Source organism: Diachasma alloeum, unplaced genomic scaffold (genome assembly GCF_001412515.2).
Source record: "Diachasma alloeum isolate Michigan unplaced genomic scaffold, Dall2.0 Dall_scaffold_00349, whole genome shotgun sequence".
In the NCBI taxonomy this organism is placed as follows: domain Eukaryota; kingdom Metazoa; phylum Arthropoda; class Insecta; order Hymenoptera; family Braconidae; genus Diachasma; species Diachasma alloeum.
The window spans coordinates 258565-274059 of NW_021680488.1; the positions used below are offsets into that span (position 1 = coordinate 258565).

General features: G+C 35.6%; 2 protein-coding genes across 2 annotated transcripts in view; one reads left to right on the forward strand and one right to left on the reverse strand.

The window, feature by feature from the left end:
- Window positions 1-15495, forward strand: part of LOC107040886 (zinc transporter foi) — a 150858-nt gene that overhangs the window by 39042 nt on the left and 96321 nt on the right. The window lies entirely within an intron of this gene.
- Window positions 3558-13085, reverse strand: LOC107040889 (serine proteinase stubble). Its single transcript, XM_015261161.1, has 8 exons — window positions 12659-13085; window positions 10934-10978; window positions 9806-10063; window positions 7775-7860; window positions 6872-6957; window positions 5864-6138; window positions 3804-3961; window positions 3558-3719 (listed from the first exon to the last, which is right to left on the reverse strand). The coding sequence occupies exons 1-8, from the start codon at window positions 13083-13085 to the stop codon at window positions 3561-3563; spliced, it is 1494 nt and encodes a 497-aa protein (XP_015116647.1). The 3' UTR covers window positions 3558-3560.

The following is a 15495-nucleotide window of genomic DNA, read 5'->3' on the forward strand; positions in this document are numbered from 1 at the left end:
TTTTTCAGTTTTCACTTTTTCCACATACTTTTGAGAGTTCTGAATAGCTCGTCACTTAAATAGTTACAATCAACGTTCACTCGGCTAAAAAATTAAATTTTGGCGAAAGTCGACATTCCCCCTGAAAAAATCCAAGATCTGACCCTTTGGCTCCGGGTAAAAAATTTTTTTTAGTTCTCACTTTTCTCACATACTTTTGAGAGTTCTGAAGCCCGTCGCTTAAATAGTCGGAATCAACACTCGCCCGACTAAAAAATTCGATTTTGGCGAAAGTCGACCTTCCCTCTGGAAAAACAGAAAATCTGACTCTTTGGCTGGGGGTGGAAAAAAAAATTTATTTCGACTTTTGTCGCGCCTTCGGGGGTTTCATTGGCATCAGAATTGTTAGAAAATACAGAATCAACTTTTACTTGGCGAAAAAATTCGATTTTGGCGAAAATCGACTTTCACCCTTGACCCACGTGAAAATAAAAAATGTTTTTTCCCCATTTGTGTCACCTCCGAGGGTTTCATTGGCATCAGGGGGTCAATAAATACAGAATCAACGTTCACTATTTTTTATTTAAACACCGCCTGCAAACGGGGAGATGAGGGTGGCTAAAATATATTCTGCAACCCTGTCTCCTCGTTGGCTACAAATTTCAACCCTCCGCATACATGCCTTCCCCTTCACCCGCTTGTAAAATCACGCGTTCTCGGTAGCATCGAGGAGGACTTCTCAGGACCGAAAAGAACTGAGGATTCGAAAGGTCTCTGGGAAAGTACGTCGCAGAACTGATTAGGACTTACCAGGTCCATCTAGGTCTGGAAAGATCTTGAAAGACCTGTGTACGTCCAATCAGAACTAAATCCTCGACTCGGGGAGAGAAACGTTCAGTAAAATTATGCAACTCACAATTCGCTCACCGATTACAAAATCGACTCAGAAAATTTAAGTGACGGTATCGTAATTTTTCACAGCAGATTCAGATAAAAATTACAGCACACTCTGCAAAAATTCCGTGACAGTTCCGCAAAATTTCCTACAACGTTATATCACAAACTGTTCAATGAGTCCCAAGACCCTCATGACCCTTTTAAATTTCACCGACGTACCCCTTAAGGCATTTTTAGGACGAGTGAAGTGGTTTTTTTCTCATATCTCTGACTTGACATTCTCGAGACGTTATCATTCGTTTAAGTATATATATTCAACCATTTTCAATGATCAAATCTGTCAATTACATTACGTGAAAAAAATATGAAGAAAATCATAAATATTCAGCAGCATTCAAATTGTATTTCGCACAGATTTATTATTTTTTTAAACATTCGTTGTTTATAAATAAATAATTGAAATTGTTTGAACTTTTGGAAATCTTATTTTTTTAGGTATGAAATCGATTTCTAGTAAAATTCTGAGTATGAATAAATTTGTTACGATTGAGCCTAAACGATTTTTATGGTGAAAAATGCTGGCAATTTTCAAAAATTGCAATTTCTAAAATGATTTCATAAATCCTCCTCCAACAGTAAACTTTCTAATTTTTTTTTCAGATGTTTAAACTGTTTTCTAACTGTTCAATATCGAGATTCACATTGAGACCCGCAAAGTTCAAATAATAAAATTATTGTAAAATGTCGTGGAACCTGGGGTTGAATGGGGCTCAAATGAAAGCTCTGATGGTCCACTACACTGAGAGAAAAACGATAAAGTTCTCAAATAAGTCTTATTTGTGCAAAGAAAATAGTTTTTTGAAAATTATCAAAAAAGGTTTTTTTGTGCCAAACATGCAGAGATTGCGCCGGAATGAAACATTTTTGTCGCAAAAGTAGATTTAGTAGTTAAAAAAAATGTCATTCTCTGTACACGCAAGAAATTTCATTTCTAGCACTACTCTTTCGTTATCCGGTATCCCCATACGTATTTTGCTCCCGAAAAATCTTTGTTTTAGCGAAACAAGGGATAGTAGTTTTTCATTTCGACTATTTAATAATCACAGACAAGAAATGAACAATAATAATGATATGATAGCAATCTTGTAACTTAGGAATAAAATATTTGTTGATAAATTTTCCTCTAATATATGAGATATTTTCATCCTGAAAAGGCACCTCTGCTGTGAATTATCCGCCTCTTGAGCCAAATATATCGTTGCTGTCGAAAGCAGAGCAATTATTCATGTTTGAGACTTTCAAATTCGAACCAAACAATTTTTTTTTGGCAATTTTCAACTAGCGATTTTGTTGGCCCAAACAAGACTTGTTTGACAACGTGTTTGTTTTTCTCTCAGTGTACAAAAGTAGAAAAGCGTTTCACTGAAGAAAACATTTCCACAAACTTGGATAATTCGTTTCGGAGCGATGATGATTTTTAAATAATAACGAAGATGAGCCAATGGCTGAAATAACCCAATCAAATAGAAAATTCATTTTCAACATCTAAAGTCCAGTGTCCTGAGTGTCGCAGCCGGGTCCGATGAAAGAGTAAACTCAATGGCTACGATTCGATTTTCGCTTGCCAGTATAAAACTGTCCTCTCGCATCTCCCCCATTGCTTCCACCTACCCCCGGTCCCTTCCACCTGCAACTCTCGACCATCTCGGGACTCGAATTTCCCTGGGGACCCCGTAAATGGTTATTTATTCTTATTTTATTCATTTTCTCAAACTCTTGAATCTTGGTTTGAATTAGATTCACAATTTTCGGGAATTTCTTCTCACGAAAGGACAATTGCTCCAACATTGTTTGTTTCAACGATATAACAAAGTATTTTATTATTACTATATACAATGAACAGGACTTACGCATATCACAATTATTAAATATTTAGAATATTTTCGGTTTTTACAAAAAGGAGAAATTTTCGTCGATAATTTATAAATACTCTGCCCACTTGTGGTTACGACAGATGTCGAGAATGCCTTTGAGGAAATGAAATAGTAGAATTTTTTTTTCAATTTACAAATTCGTCACTTGGATGAAATAGTAGATTTTTTTTCCAATTCACAAATTCGTCGCATTGATTCGTTAATGATTTTGTCATTCGATGGAGTCGGTATTAAGATATATATATTTATGATAAAATTAATCGTACCAGGAGTTTTGACATGTGGAAACATGGGCATGGGTTCAATTCAGAGGATTATCTGAATTTAATGGAGGAGTTCATGAATAAATACTTGAAGACAGAAGCGCTTCAGTTTCTAATTAAAATCGATAGCGAAAGTGGCAAATCGTGATGAGCCTATTTCGACATTTTGTATTGATAGTTTAATCATTTAATTTTTTTAACTGATAAAATTTCCAACAAAAAATGTTTCTACACGTTTTCATTTTTTTCATTCTTAGACTTTTTGGTACTTAATAATTCCTCAATTATCTCGACAATGACTGGGTTTAAGAGAAAATGTCGAAAGACATTTTTTGCAGCTGACGTAATTTCGAACAAAAAAGCTTTATGACTTTTTTCTCCCAAAGCCCTCAGTTACAAGATATTTGAACCTTGATCAAGCCTTGAAAAATGGACTGTTCCGTTTTACCACTTCACCACCAAAACTGGTCTCTCTTTTTGGATTTTTCTACGAGTTAATGACGTATGTGATCCAGTCGACAGTTTTTGCCACTCGATGGTAGATGCCAGGCTGTCCCGGCTGTGCACAACTGTATCCCGCCGATACAATGCCGATCAAGTACCAACGTCCGGTTCTCTCGAGCATCAGGGGACCTCCACTGTCTCCCTGAAAATCACAATTCTTCTTTTATTTTCATTCAATTTTTTTCATCACATTTTTATTCAAACTGGGAGACAGAAAAATTCTCACTTGACACGAGTCCTTGCCACCCCCTCGATACCCAGCACACATCATCTCATCGTAGATAACAACATTTATTCCATTCGTCCTGTGCCACCTCTCGCACACTCTGTTATCGATTACTGGTACATCTACCGACTGTAGAGTCTTAGGTCTGAGTCTCGAGCCTGCACAAACCCCCCAAATCCATTTCAATCAATTGAAAAATAAATAGATTATATTAAGGTCCGGGTGTACTATCTTTCGAATGCTATCTGTATTTTTTAATCTTTCGTAATCCAAAATTGTCAATTGAGTGGTACATCATCTAGAAATTCCCAAAAATAATTATAGAATGATAAAAAAAATAGAAAAAATTCTGAACTTTTTGAAAGAGCGTTTTTAATTGAGATTCAGAATGAGGTGAAAAAAGTGGAAATTGCAAATATCTGATTCGCTGTGCCAAATTATCTATTAGCTCTCATTTTCCATGGTGGATAACGAAACACTAACTCTTCATGGGAAGTGACAGCTAGGTATCTAAATTTTGAAAACAGTGGTATGTAGTCATCTGCCATTTTTGTGATAAAAGTGTGATTGAAGAATTCTTTAACATATTACAACTTTTTTCAAAGAGCCTTTTCCGTAATGAATGTCTCTGTGCAGTGTAGGAAAAGATTTACGAAATCAGTCTTCCCCCGGCATAATATTGGGTGACAGGCCGCCATTTGTCACCGTAAATCAGATACATACATTTTTCAATTTCTTGTTATTCAACTTATTCTGAACATAAATTAAAAATGCTCTTTGAAAAAATTAAGAATTTTTTATATTTTTTTTTATTATTCATTCATAATTTTTCAAAACTTCTGCATGATGCAGGACTTAATTGACAATTTCAGATGACGAAAGATGAAAAAAAACATGGAGATAACGTTCGGAAGATAGTACACCCGGCCCTTCATTTATTAATTAATTAATTATAGTATTATATAAATTAATTGAGAGAGAAAACGGGTCATCTTCAATCGTCGATAAGTTGACAACGGCAGAGCGAATTTTCCCTATTTTTTTTTCATTCTCATTATCTACTAGAACATGGCGCGTATTGTTTTCCATGGGTGCCAGAATAGTAAAACTTTACTGTTTCTCTTATTTCATTGATTTTTATCTCAATAATAATGTAGGAAAAATGAATGGTTTCAACGACATTTTTCGCAATGAGAATTTGATTCAGTAGCGAACCGGTTAAACAGCCGATTTTGCCTATTGGCCAGTTTTCAATGAATATCTCGAAATCTAAGAGAGATGGCGAAATTTTTCCCATAACCTTTTCAGTAGCACTTAATTCGCTCTACAAAGAAGGTTATTATGAAAATTTCGCTATCTCCCTTAAATTCGGAAATATTTCTGGAAAACTCAACGAAAGACTAAAGTGAGTTAAACCGTTTGACCACTTCGCTACTGAATTGTTGAATAATTCATTCGGAATCGTCATAATTCTCTTCATTTTCTTTGTTTCTCTTTTGCTTTTTGGATTCCTTTTCATTTATTTTTAGGGATGTATTGCATATACTATATACATATATACCATCTTATATCTGTATTGTTTTTACAGTACAGAACTGTATTACATTTCTCTATTTAAAAAAAAATTACAGTATAAAACATATATGTATAGTATGTATTATATTATATATACATATATGCTATACTATGTTTTTTTATTGGTACTATACTATGTTACATATGTATTTTTTTTATTATAGTAAGAAATGAATTTCAAAATGAGATGTGGCTCATCCAAATTGCATCGTTCAATCCGGAGATATCGACGATCAATTCATTTTCATTTTTTTTTCATTAAAAAATCAATCCCATTGCTATTAAAAATTCATACAGTGGAAATGAAAATGAATAAAACTGAATGAAACTGAATAAAAAAACAAGAAAATGAATAAAAAGCGATCGAAAATTAATTTCAAGAAACAAAGTTCTTCAGGCGTAATTTACAAAAAAATATCCTCCAACGATATTTTCAATTCAGGAATTTCCACTTGTTCTAAAGTATCCAAAGAAATCTTCCTTACCGGCCTGGAGGGCTCCCCACCCGGCGGCCCACCCGTATTGCCCCAGGAAGTCTTCATTCTTGTCTGGCAGACAGATCGGTGAGATGTGCGCCATGTAGTGCACGGGTCTGTCTAGCCTGAGCACAGCGACATCAAACCTGTCGGCCTGAGGTGTGAATTTGAAGTACGGATGCACCCGGATCTCCCGAACGCCGAAGGTGTAAGCGGGAAGGCTCTCCGAGGCTGAATTGACAACGTAATCCCCCAGAGTCACTTGCACTTGACGAGCGGAGGCTCTGCAATTTTTTTCCAGTTATTGTTCGAGTGAAAATATTTTCATCCTTCCTTATTAACTTTCTTAAGGGGAAACGGAACCCCTGTGTCTGTATGATCTTTTAGAATTGTATTTTCTCCTGCAATTACTATTTTTTATTCATGAAACTACTTCATGGACTCAACAATGCAATGATCCAGTCGACAAAGTAATTTCATTGATATGAAGTAATAATTGTAGCAGAAATCACAATTCTAAAAATTCATATAGACACAGGGGTTCCGTTTCCCCTTAAGGGGATACGCCGGTGAAATTTAAGTCTTCAGTGGGCCTTAGGACCCATTGAACAGTTTGCGATATATGACGGAATATGGGATTTCGCGTCCCTAGAGTAGAGTTAAATTTATGAAATTCAAAATTCATTTATTCATAATCTAGTGGGAATAAGGTAAAACGGATGCTTAAGGTGTTTCGTGTGTAGATCACTGGGGGGTGAAACGGAAGAGAGTCTTATTGTTCTCGAGCCTGATTCAATCGCTGAGCACGAAAATTTCCAATTTTCAAGTAACTATTTAAGTGTGCATTTGAACATTTTTTGAATATTGATTTTATTTAACAGATTGATTGATTTTTTTCTCATCACCTATGGGTGTCATCATTTTTATTGGATGTTATTCTAATTATTGAAATAATATTAAAATGCGTCTCGAGTTGGTAAACCTGTCGAGTGTTTTCTCTCAATTCAATAAACTCACTTGGCTACACAATGTCCTGCTGTCACCACGTGGTAGCGATTGACAAGAGTTCCTCCGCATCTGCTCGATCCAATGCGAATGTAAGCCTATAGAATCAATTTAATGGAATTGATAATTAATTCGTTCTAGATGAACTAATCCAAGACGAATCGCCGAATGAAGCCCTTTGTTTCCAATTTTTCCATTCACTTCAACGATATTTTTATTGAAAATTGATAAACTTTTTTTTCTGAAAATTCCTTAATTAAATAAAAGGAATAATTTTTCAGTTGTAATACCCCAAGAGCTTCAAAATTATCGGGTATTTCCCGATAGGTTCGTTGCAAACAATTGAGGGTGTCAAGTTTTGCAGGCTAAAAAATCCCGAGCATTTGCGCGAGGGATTTTTCTGCAACACTTGGCACGATGGTTTGATTGCAGGGGAGCTTGAGGGAAATACCCGATTCATTTTGAATCTCGAGGGGTATTTGTCGAATTATTTTTCCCAATCCGGTTTTGGCCAAGGAGAGTGCAGTGGAAAACATCAAGAGGTGAATTGGGGAAGATTTTAACAAATTACGTTAATAGAATAACCCGATTTCCCTAGACTGTCAAATATAAGATTCTATCTGAAATGAGCTGAGAAAATGAGCTACTGCGAAATATTCAAAAGCTAGGAGGAAATATCCGATATAAAACTGTCGGGTAGGCTAAAATACTGCGCTCTGATTGGTCGAAATCCGATTGGGAAAAATAATCAATTCTAAATGAAGAATTATTAGATGCTAGCGAATTCGTTTTCTTCGGTTTTTGAACGATAACTTTTTTTCTAACTAATCTAAGAACGTTGAAAGAAGTTATTTCATAAATCCCATAATTCACTTTGCACATACATAATTAAATAATTTAATAATGAAGTCTGACCTGCCAGGGAAAGCTCCCAAATCCTGCATCATCACCACCCACAATTCTCCTCTGGGCAGTCTGTTTTGTCGATGAAATTCCACACTCTACACAAAACAAATCCCAAAATCGTGTATATCAATCACCCCCAATAACTATAATCCCTCATGCATAAGTGCAAAATCCATAAATTTTCGATTAAGTGTAAGTAATTTAAAAATCGTTAGACTTGGAGTAATTCACGCATTAGAAAGGTGGATGAGATGACAAATAGCAGTCACGTGCTTGTGAATAACATTAATTCTCGTTAAACTATGTTAAATCATCATCCATTAATTCCTCAGACTTCTCTCAAATCATGCAGTTCAATAATTAAAGAGTAGAGAAAGGAGATGTGTCAAAATTTTTCTAATAAAAACCAGAAAAAAATTTCACAGAAATCTGTAAACGGAGGAGATGTGGGAAATGATTACTTTGGAAAGCTGAAGAAATTTCCTATATTTCTCCGGCTCAACGGTGAAATCACTTTCGATTATATAAACACTGACTTCTCCTTGTGAAAATATCAAAATTGTCAAATTCTGAATGAAAGTTTACGACGGAATAATTTTGCATCGTTAATTGTGTTTCATTAGAGGTTGATATCTTCGAATTTAACGGACATACGACTTTGTACATAAGGACCTTTTTTGTAGCTCTCATTGCGCTCTACAAAAAACGTTCAGATAATAAAAGTCGTATGTCCATTAGATTGTGAGATATTTAGCAAAATGTCACAATTGGCAGAACGATTATTCAACACAATTCGGGAAACTTATTTCGTTTTTAATTGAGGGTCAAATGACGTTTCGGGACATTTGGAGTTGGAGGTTGACTGGTTTCAAGGGTCGAACGATCCTCAAGGACTCTTGAAGTTGATGTCAAAGGATCCTGAGGGTCAAAGAACCCTCAAGAATGTTTAGGGGTCTGAATTGACGACGTAATCTCCCAGAATCACTTGCACTTGACGAGCAGAGGATCTGCAATTTTTTTCCAATCACTGTTCGAGTGAAAATATTTTCATTCTTCCTTATTAACTTTGTTAAGGATGTTTATCCAAAATCGCATGAATTAATCGCACGTCCATTAGATTGTGAGATATTCAGCAAAATGTCACAATTGGCAGAACGATTACTCAACACAATTCGGGAAACTTATTTCGTTTTTAATTGAGGGTCAAATGACGTTTCGGAACATTTGGAGTTGGAGGTTGAATGGATTGAAGGGTCGAACGATCCTCAAGGACGCTTGATGTTGAAGGTCTTTGAAGGTCAAAGGATCTTGAGGGTCAAAGAACTCTCAAGAATGTTTAGGGGTCAGGGTTAAATGGTCTTAAAGGGTCATTGAGGTCTTGAAGGGTCAAATGGTCTTAAGGGTCGAATGGGTTAAGATGGAGGAACCTGAAGGCGTCACGTGACCCGCGAAACCCTTTGACCCTCAATTAAAGTAGCTCTACCCTTCGGCCGGACGCTGTACTTTTTAATGTTTTAAGTTTTTAAATTTTTCAACTAAATTGCATGGAAAATTTTTTTAAAAATTCATACCCAATCAGTATTATCTAAATTAAATTTCTCAAAATACTGATGTTTTTTCAAACAAAATAAATAATTAAACTTGTTTGTAAAACGGTGAATTATTTTTTATGAGGTGTCAAAAAAAATCTTGATTTTTTCACATCTAATGAAAAAAATTCAGATATTAATCTTTGATTACAATGGAAATGTTGATTTTCACACAAGACACTGGGTTAAATCCTGATTTTTAAACATTTCTTTGAAAAACCAAAACGATAATTAAATTGAGAAAAAAATTAGAATTCCGAATCTAATCGAGTTCTCTGCAATTTTTTTCCAGCTTTCAATAATCTTTGAATTTACCGTAAGGGTAGAGCTACTCTAAAAACAATTAAAAAAACTACAAATCAATTAATCCTGTCTGATCGACAAACTCATTAAATCTCCCTTTAATTACTGAATCTCGTTACATGCATGAGGGGTTTGTACGTAAACTTACGCTCGTCACTCGCTGTATCCGTAAATCCGTCCAAATCAAACTGCTGATGCAACTGTTCTCTAGGCGGATCAACGAGATTTAAATCATTGCTAGTTTTTGGATCTTTACGATGGCAACATGCGTACATAATTCCACCACAACTGCCATCCAACAGACCGGATGTCATCCAGCATTTAAGAAAAAATTCACAGCTCCTTCCGTCAGCGCACAATGTATCGTCACCCTGCCACGATGGTTTTTTTTCATTCCGCGGTATTTCTGGATAAATAAGAATTTTCTTTTTGCGAGAGAGGAAGATATAATTGCCAATTTTTGTTTTTCATCCCAAAAATTTTAGTTCATCTGCATTATTCAGGGATGATGATAATTTTGATAGAGACATTGTCTCAAATTCACCTGAATTACTCCAAGTCATGAAATTTAAACTTTTCGAAAATTTATTTTTAGACTATCGCGAGGTAATTTTGCGGAAATGCGTGACAGAATAGGTCATTACCGGAGAGATAACCTTTTAGTCATCGTGACGGATCAACGTTTCGCAAGTAAATAGTCAAGCATCCTGTTGCGTGTCGTGAATATCGTCCAGAAACGGAATTTCCTCAAGTTGATTTTGACATTTGTTAAACGGACGATTATCTCGATAAGGATTGGGTCTAGGCGAAATTGTCATAAAGCAGTCTTTGTCGGAAATTTAATTCTCTGCAAGAAAGGTAGTACAGATTTTTCTCGTAGGACCAATCGTTTTTGAGATAAATGCAAAAATATCAATAAAAATGTCAGAATCGATTGAGAAAAGTTGAGCAAAACTAGCTGTCTTCAATCTCGGATATCTCCGGATCGGCTGAGTGAAAAGTTGACGATTTTTCTTCATTTTCGAGATATTTTTTCGGGCTTGAAAATGATTCAAAATTCTTTCAAGTTGCATCGTTGGGTCGGGAGATATGGAGGATTAGAGAAGGTTCGTTTTGCTATTTTTTTTACAAATGTTTATTTTCGTCACTGTACTGATTATCATGTTAGTGGGGTATGATTAAGCGACTTGCTTTTACTTTTCCGGAATGTTATACGTATTACGGCAGGGAAATTATCTTATCAAGCGTAAAACGGGTTAGATAGTGTGGTATTTACCTGTATCAACCTTCGGGTAATCACTGTAAATTTGTTTCCGGTGATCTAAAAGGACAATGATGAGATAACGATTAAATATGACGAGATAAAATGTAATGTCACTTAAAATTACTCACAATTATGATGACAATAATATTTTGAGAGTGACGCAGTGAAAAAAAAATCACATTGGGAAAATTTAGGTCAGGGTAATTTATTTTTCACAAGTTGTCTCCAATAAAATGTGCGGTTTTTTATGACGAATATAATGGCTTAAAATTCTCCAAACGCGTGCACCGCGGGACGCTCCTATCGACAAATGTGTCCATGTCGTCGACTGCGCAACTTCCGTTTGGTTTTTTGTTACATCATATTTTCCAGGGATTTCTCTACCATAAAGTTTCGATAACGAGAACTGAGATGTTTACACATGAATAATTAATTAATTCTCTATATCATCATCACCTTCATAGAATAAATCATGATGGAAATCATTTGGATTATTTGGAAGCTATGATTTTTAAGCCTAGATTGGTAACCCTGTGAGGGAAACCCCGCCGCGCGTCGTTTTTCTTTAATTACAATTGACTGGCTAATGGGGACAATTGAAAAAATGACTTTGTCAATTGAAATGTCTAAAAAATTGTAGTAGTTTTTAGAATAACATATTCTCCAAAATTGTCAAAGAAAGCAAATTATTTCGGGGAGATGGATTATTTTTTCCCAAATGGAGAGAAAAATTCAACAAAAATTACCAGAAAAAAAAGTAAGAATTACGTTTCGAAACGTAATTCGCGAGCGAAGCAAAATTCAATAAAAAGTGTGCCCGGTGGCTTGGCGCAGTGGGTAAGTTCATTGCCTCACATGCGAAAGGTTCCGAGTTCAAATCCCGGCCGGGTAGAATGGTGCGATCTAACCATTTAAAGTCTTGATCATCATCGCAGTATACCCTAACTGGGTCGAAGCGATGTAAAATAACGCTAAAAAACAAATAAAATGTGTGAGTCGGCGCTAAAATTGTACAAATCGCCACGTAAATTCTACGATTTGTTCCGTAAAAATTGACCACCCGTCTGATGACTCACCGCTGTGGGAACAACAAGTTGTTCCGTAATTTTTCCCCAACGATTGAGAAATTTTACAGAACGGAACGTAGAAATAACTCACCAGCTTCGTAAAAATCGCTGAGCGTTCAAGAATTTTTAATTTTGCAGACATAATAAGTCAGAAAGTTTCTGTAAGATTTTACTTCTTCGGGAAAAATTACGACAATTTCATACTTTGTTCGGTGATGAACCTGAAAATTCACTGAACGTTTCAGATTTCTTCTCTTCCATTCGTATAAAAATCGGCGGAAAACGATTCCCCATTGCGGATTACGTGAATTGTTCCGTAATTTTTACTGAGTATTTCTCTTCGTGCATGTTAAATGAAATTTTCCATGACGCGACGTTGCCGGAAACTCGCTAAACTCGCCCGGGCAGTGTAGAATGGATTCGGCAACGCTAAAGTCTAAATAACGCAGCAGCGAACCTCCGCGGAGGTGAACAAAGTCGCAGGGTCACATTTGGGGACCAGACTAGGGCTAAATAATAAAACGAGGAATAATTTCCCTCACCACATCAACTCACGTGTTGACATGTGCACGTTGCCTTTATCGTATTTCCGTTGCATGAAATTTATCAGGGATTACTCTATCACAAACAGCAAATTCCAAAAATAAGCAGTAACTAAAGAAAAAAAAACCTCTGAACTCGTCGTCAACCTCCGGCGACACATGATTATTCGACTGGAAGAAAGAAGATCCAACCCCGGACCCTGGAAACGTGGGAAACTCATCCCTGAATATCAACCTGGGACTCCTGTGCGCCATGACAGGCGCTGCCGGCTGCCGCCAGTAAGATTTCGACTGTCTCCAGGATGGCCCCGGTACCGGCGAGAATCGGGCGATCGGGTAGACACTCCTTCCACTCGGTGGTGCCTCGAAGTACCCGGGAATGGGAAATCTCACGAATCTTCGCCTCCGTAATACCCGTGAATTCGTATGATTCACTGGTGATTGCATCACACTGCCCTCGGTATTCGATGGCACTTGCACCTCTGTGGATACCCATTCTACCATCAACAGAAATGTGATGACATACCAGCAGCACTCCTTTGTTGACGATCTCATTGTATTCCTGGTGATGATATGAAAATATAACAAGTCGGTTTTTTCGTCATGTTTTTATGGGTTTGGTCTTGAGGCGAAAGGTTTCAATGTATGAGGAAAAATTTATTTAAACAATAGGGAGGATCTTTATCTATGCGGAAAAAAATATACTTAAATTCAGTATAAAATATACTTGAATCAAGTATATTTTATACTCAAATCAAGTATATTATATACTGGAATCAAGAATAATATACTTGAATCATAGTATATTATATACTCGTATCAAGAATAATATATTTGAATCAAGTATATAATATACTTGATTCGAGTATAAAATATACTTGATTGAAATATATTTTATACTCAATTCAAGTTTTTTTTTCCGTGTACACTATTGACAAAATTTGGCTGACTTTTCGGGATACAGAGCTTCAATTCGATTTGCGGGGAACAAATCAATGGAATTTCAAATTTCAAGTCAATTTTTTAAGCGGCAGAAAGACGAAAATGCCACAATTTACATTTACATGAACTTTTTAATGCAAATTTTATAATAGAATTTTCATTTAAAAGGGGAGACAAAATGAAACAACCGAAAAGCAACTATTTGACACAATTCAAGCAACAAAAATTTTTTTTTATTAAGCTTTGTTTATTCACTTTTTGATTATTGGGAGTACTGATAAGAATAATAATGTTTTATTCGTCTTATAATTCAATTGATTAGAATTCAATTGTTTAGATTAGGCCAATTACGCTTTTTTTCATTGGATTGAAATCCAGTATCACATTTTCCTTTTTCCCAATCCGGGTCTTCCTCCGGATTTTGCATTTTGCTGTTTCATTTTTTTTTTCAATTAATCCATTGACAAAATCTCCCGTCAAAACTTATCAATTTTCTATTCTACTGAATGGAAAATCATTATTCTAATCACTACTCGCAATAATAAAAAAAGTTGATGAACAAAAACTAATTTAAACAATGGTTAATAAAAAAATTTTTTTTGCTTGAATTGCATCAAACAGCCGCATTTTCTACTGTTTCATTTTGCCCCACTCTCCCCTGTTTATATTATATCATATCATTTACATTATGTTTATTATTTCTATTAAATGAAAATTCACTACCGAATTCCCTTGAATTTTCAGAGAATTCCTTGAAAATTATTAAATTCCCGGAATTTTCGAAGGAATTTCCTGAAAATTCAGAGGAATCTGGAATTCAAGAAGAGATTTCTCAGAATTTTTCAGATTTTTCATCAATTTTTCCGGAATAATTAAACTGAAAGTTACAGTTTTCACGTATTTTTCCATGAAATTATCAATTTTGACAATGACAAAATTCCTTCAAATTTCAATGGAAATTTTTAAACAGTGTACATATTGAAAATTACTGAGGCAAAACGGGTCATGTTTCAAACAAGAAAAAGTGATCCTGTTAGCTTCCCGTCGAAAGCTTTTTCTTTTTATAAAAACAAAAATTCTCCATTTAAAAAATATTTTCTCTGAATTGAGAATTCTGTTAATCCTTCCTTCGAGAAGATCGAAAGTGTAGGTTTATGCGTGAAATGAATAAAATATGTGGAAGGTGTTTATTAAAACTATCCCGCAATAATAAAAACAAGTGAACCTCCGAAAAATAAAATTCGGTAATCGATTGAGTCACAAAAGTGAAATCAAACGTGAATAAAAATGCAAATAGTCACAGCATATTTCTCTTTTACATCACATATTGACTGGGTAATGAGTGAAAGTGATGAAGATCCCAGCACACGCGGAAGTTTATGGATATACGCCGAGGTAAAACGGAAGTATCTCGAAGTGGCTTCTCGATACAGAAAAAGGAACTTCAGTAGAAATGGCATTCACGAGTGATTTTAACGACTTGATCAGCCTGCAAGAGAAAACTCCATCATTCACGTGATGTTTATGACCGCTAGCGAAGAGGAGGCATTGTAAAATTATTCCTCCCGGGCCGCGTGTAGATATGATGCATTTTGATGACTACTATAAGTTTTAAAAATCACGGGCTATTGGAATGAGATTTCTCGTACATTGAAGATCGACTATATACAGTAGAGGCTTCGTATAAGATACCTTAGGGACAGTAGGAGAGTGGAATTCTGGGAACTCTTATGCCCTCACTACGCGCGTCCATGGAGAGGAGAAAAATCGGGATCAGCGGGTTTCAAATGAGATACCTCACTCGTTGCGCCCGAATTCAATGAAATTCACATTTTTACTGAATGAATATCGATAACTAATCAATTTATGTGTTCAATGTTTTGGATTCTTATCGCCNAGATACCTCACTCGTTGCGCCCGAATTCAATGAAATTCACATTTTTACTGAATGAATATCGATAACTAATCAATTTATGTGTTCAATGTTTTGGATTTTTATCGCCCACGTTCCCTTTTCTCTCTA

Bases quoted from the DNA above. Each gene is read 5' to 3' on its own strand.
- LOC107040889 (XM_015261161.1), bottom strand. From the start codon at position 13,085: ATGAGATCGTCAACAAAGGAGTGCTGCTGGTATGTCATCACATTTCTG. The intron at 10,064-10,933 runs GTAAATACCACA...TTATTTATCCAG, and splicing joins TTACCCGAAGGTTGATACAG to AAATACCGCGGAATGAAAAA. The intron at 7,861-9,805 runs GTAAGTTTACGT...TGTTTTGTGTAG, and splicing joins GGATACAGCGAGTGACGAGC to AGTGTGGAATTTCATCGACA.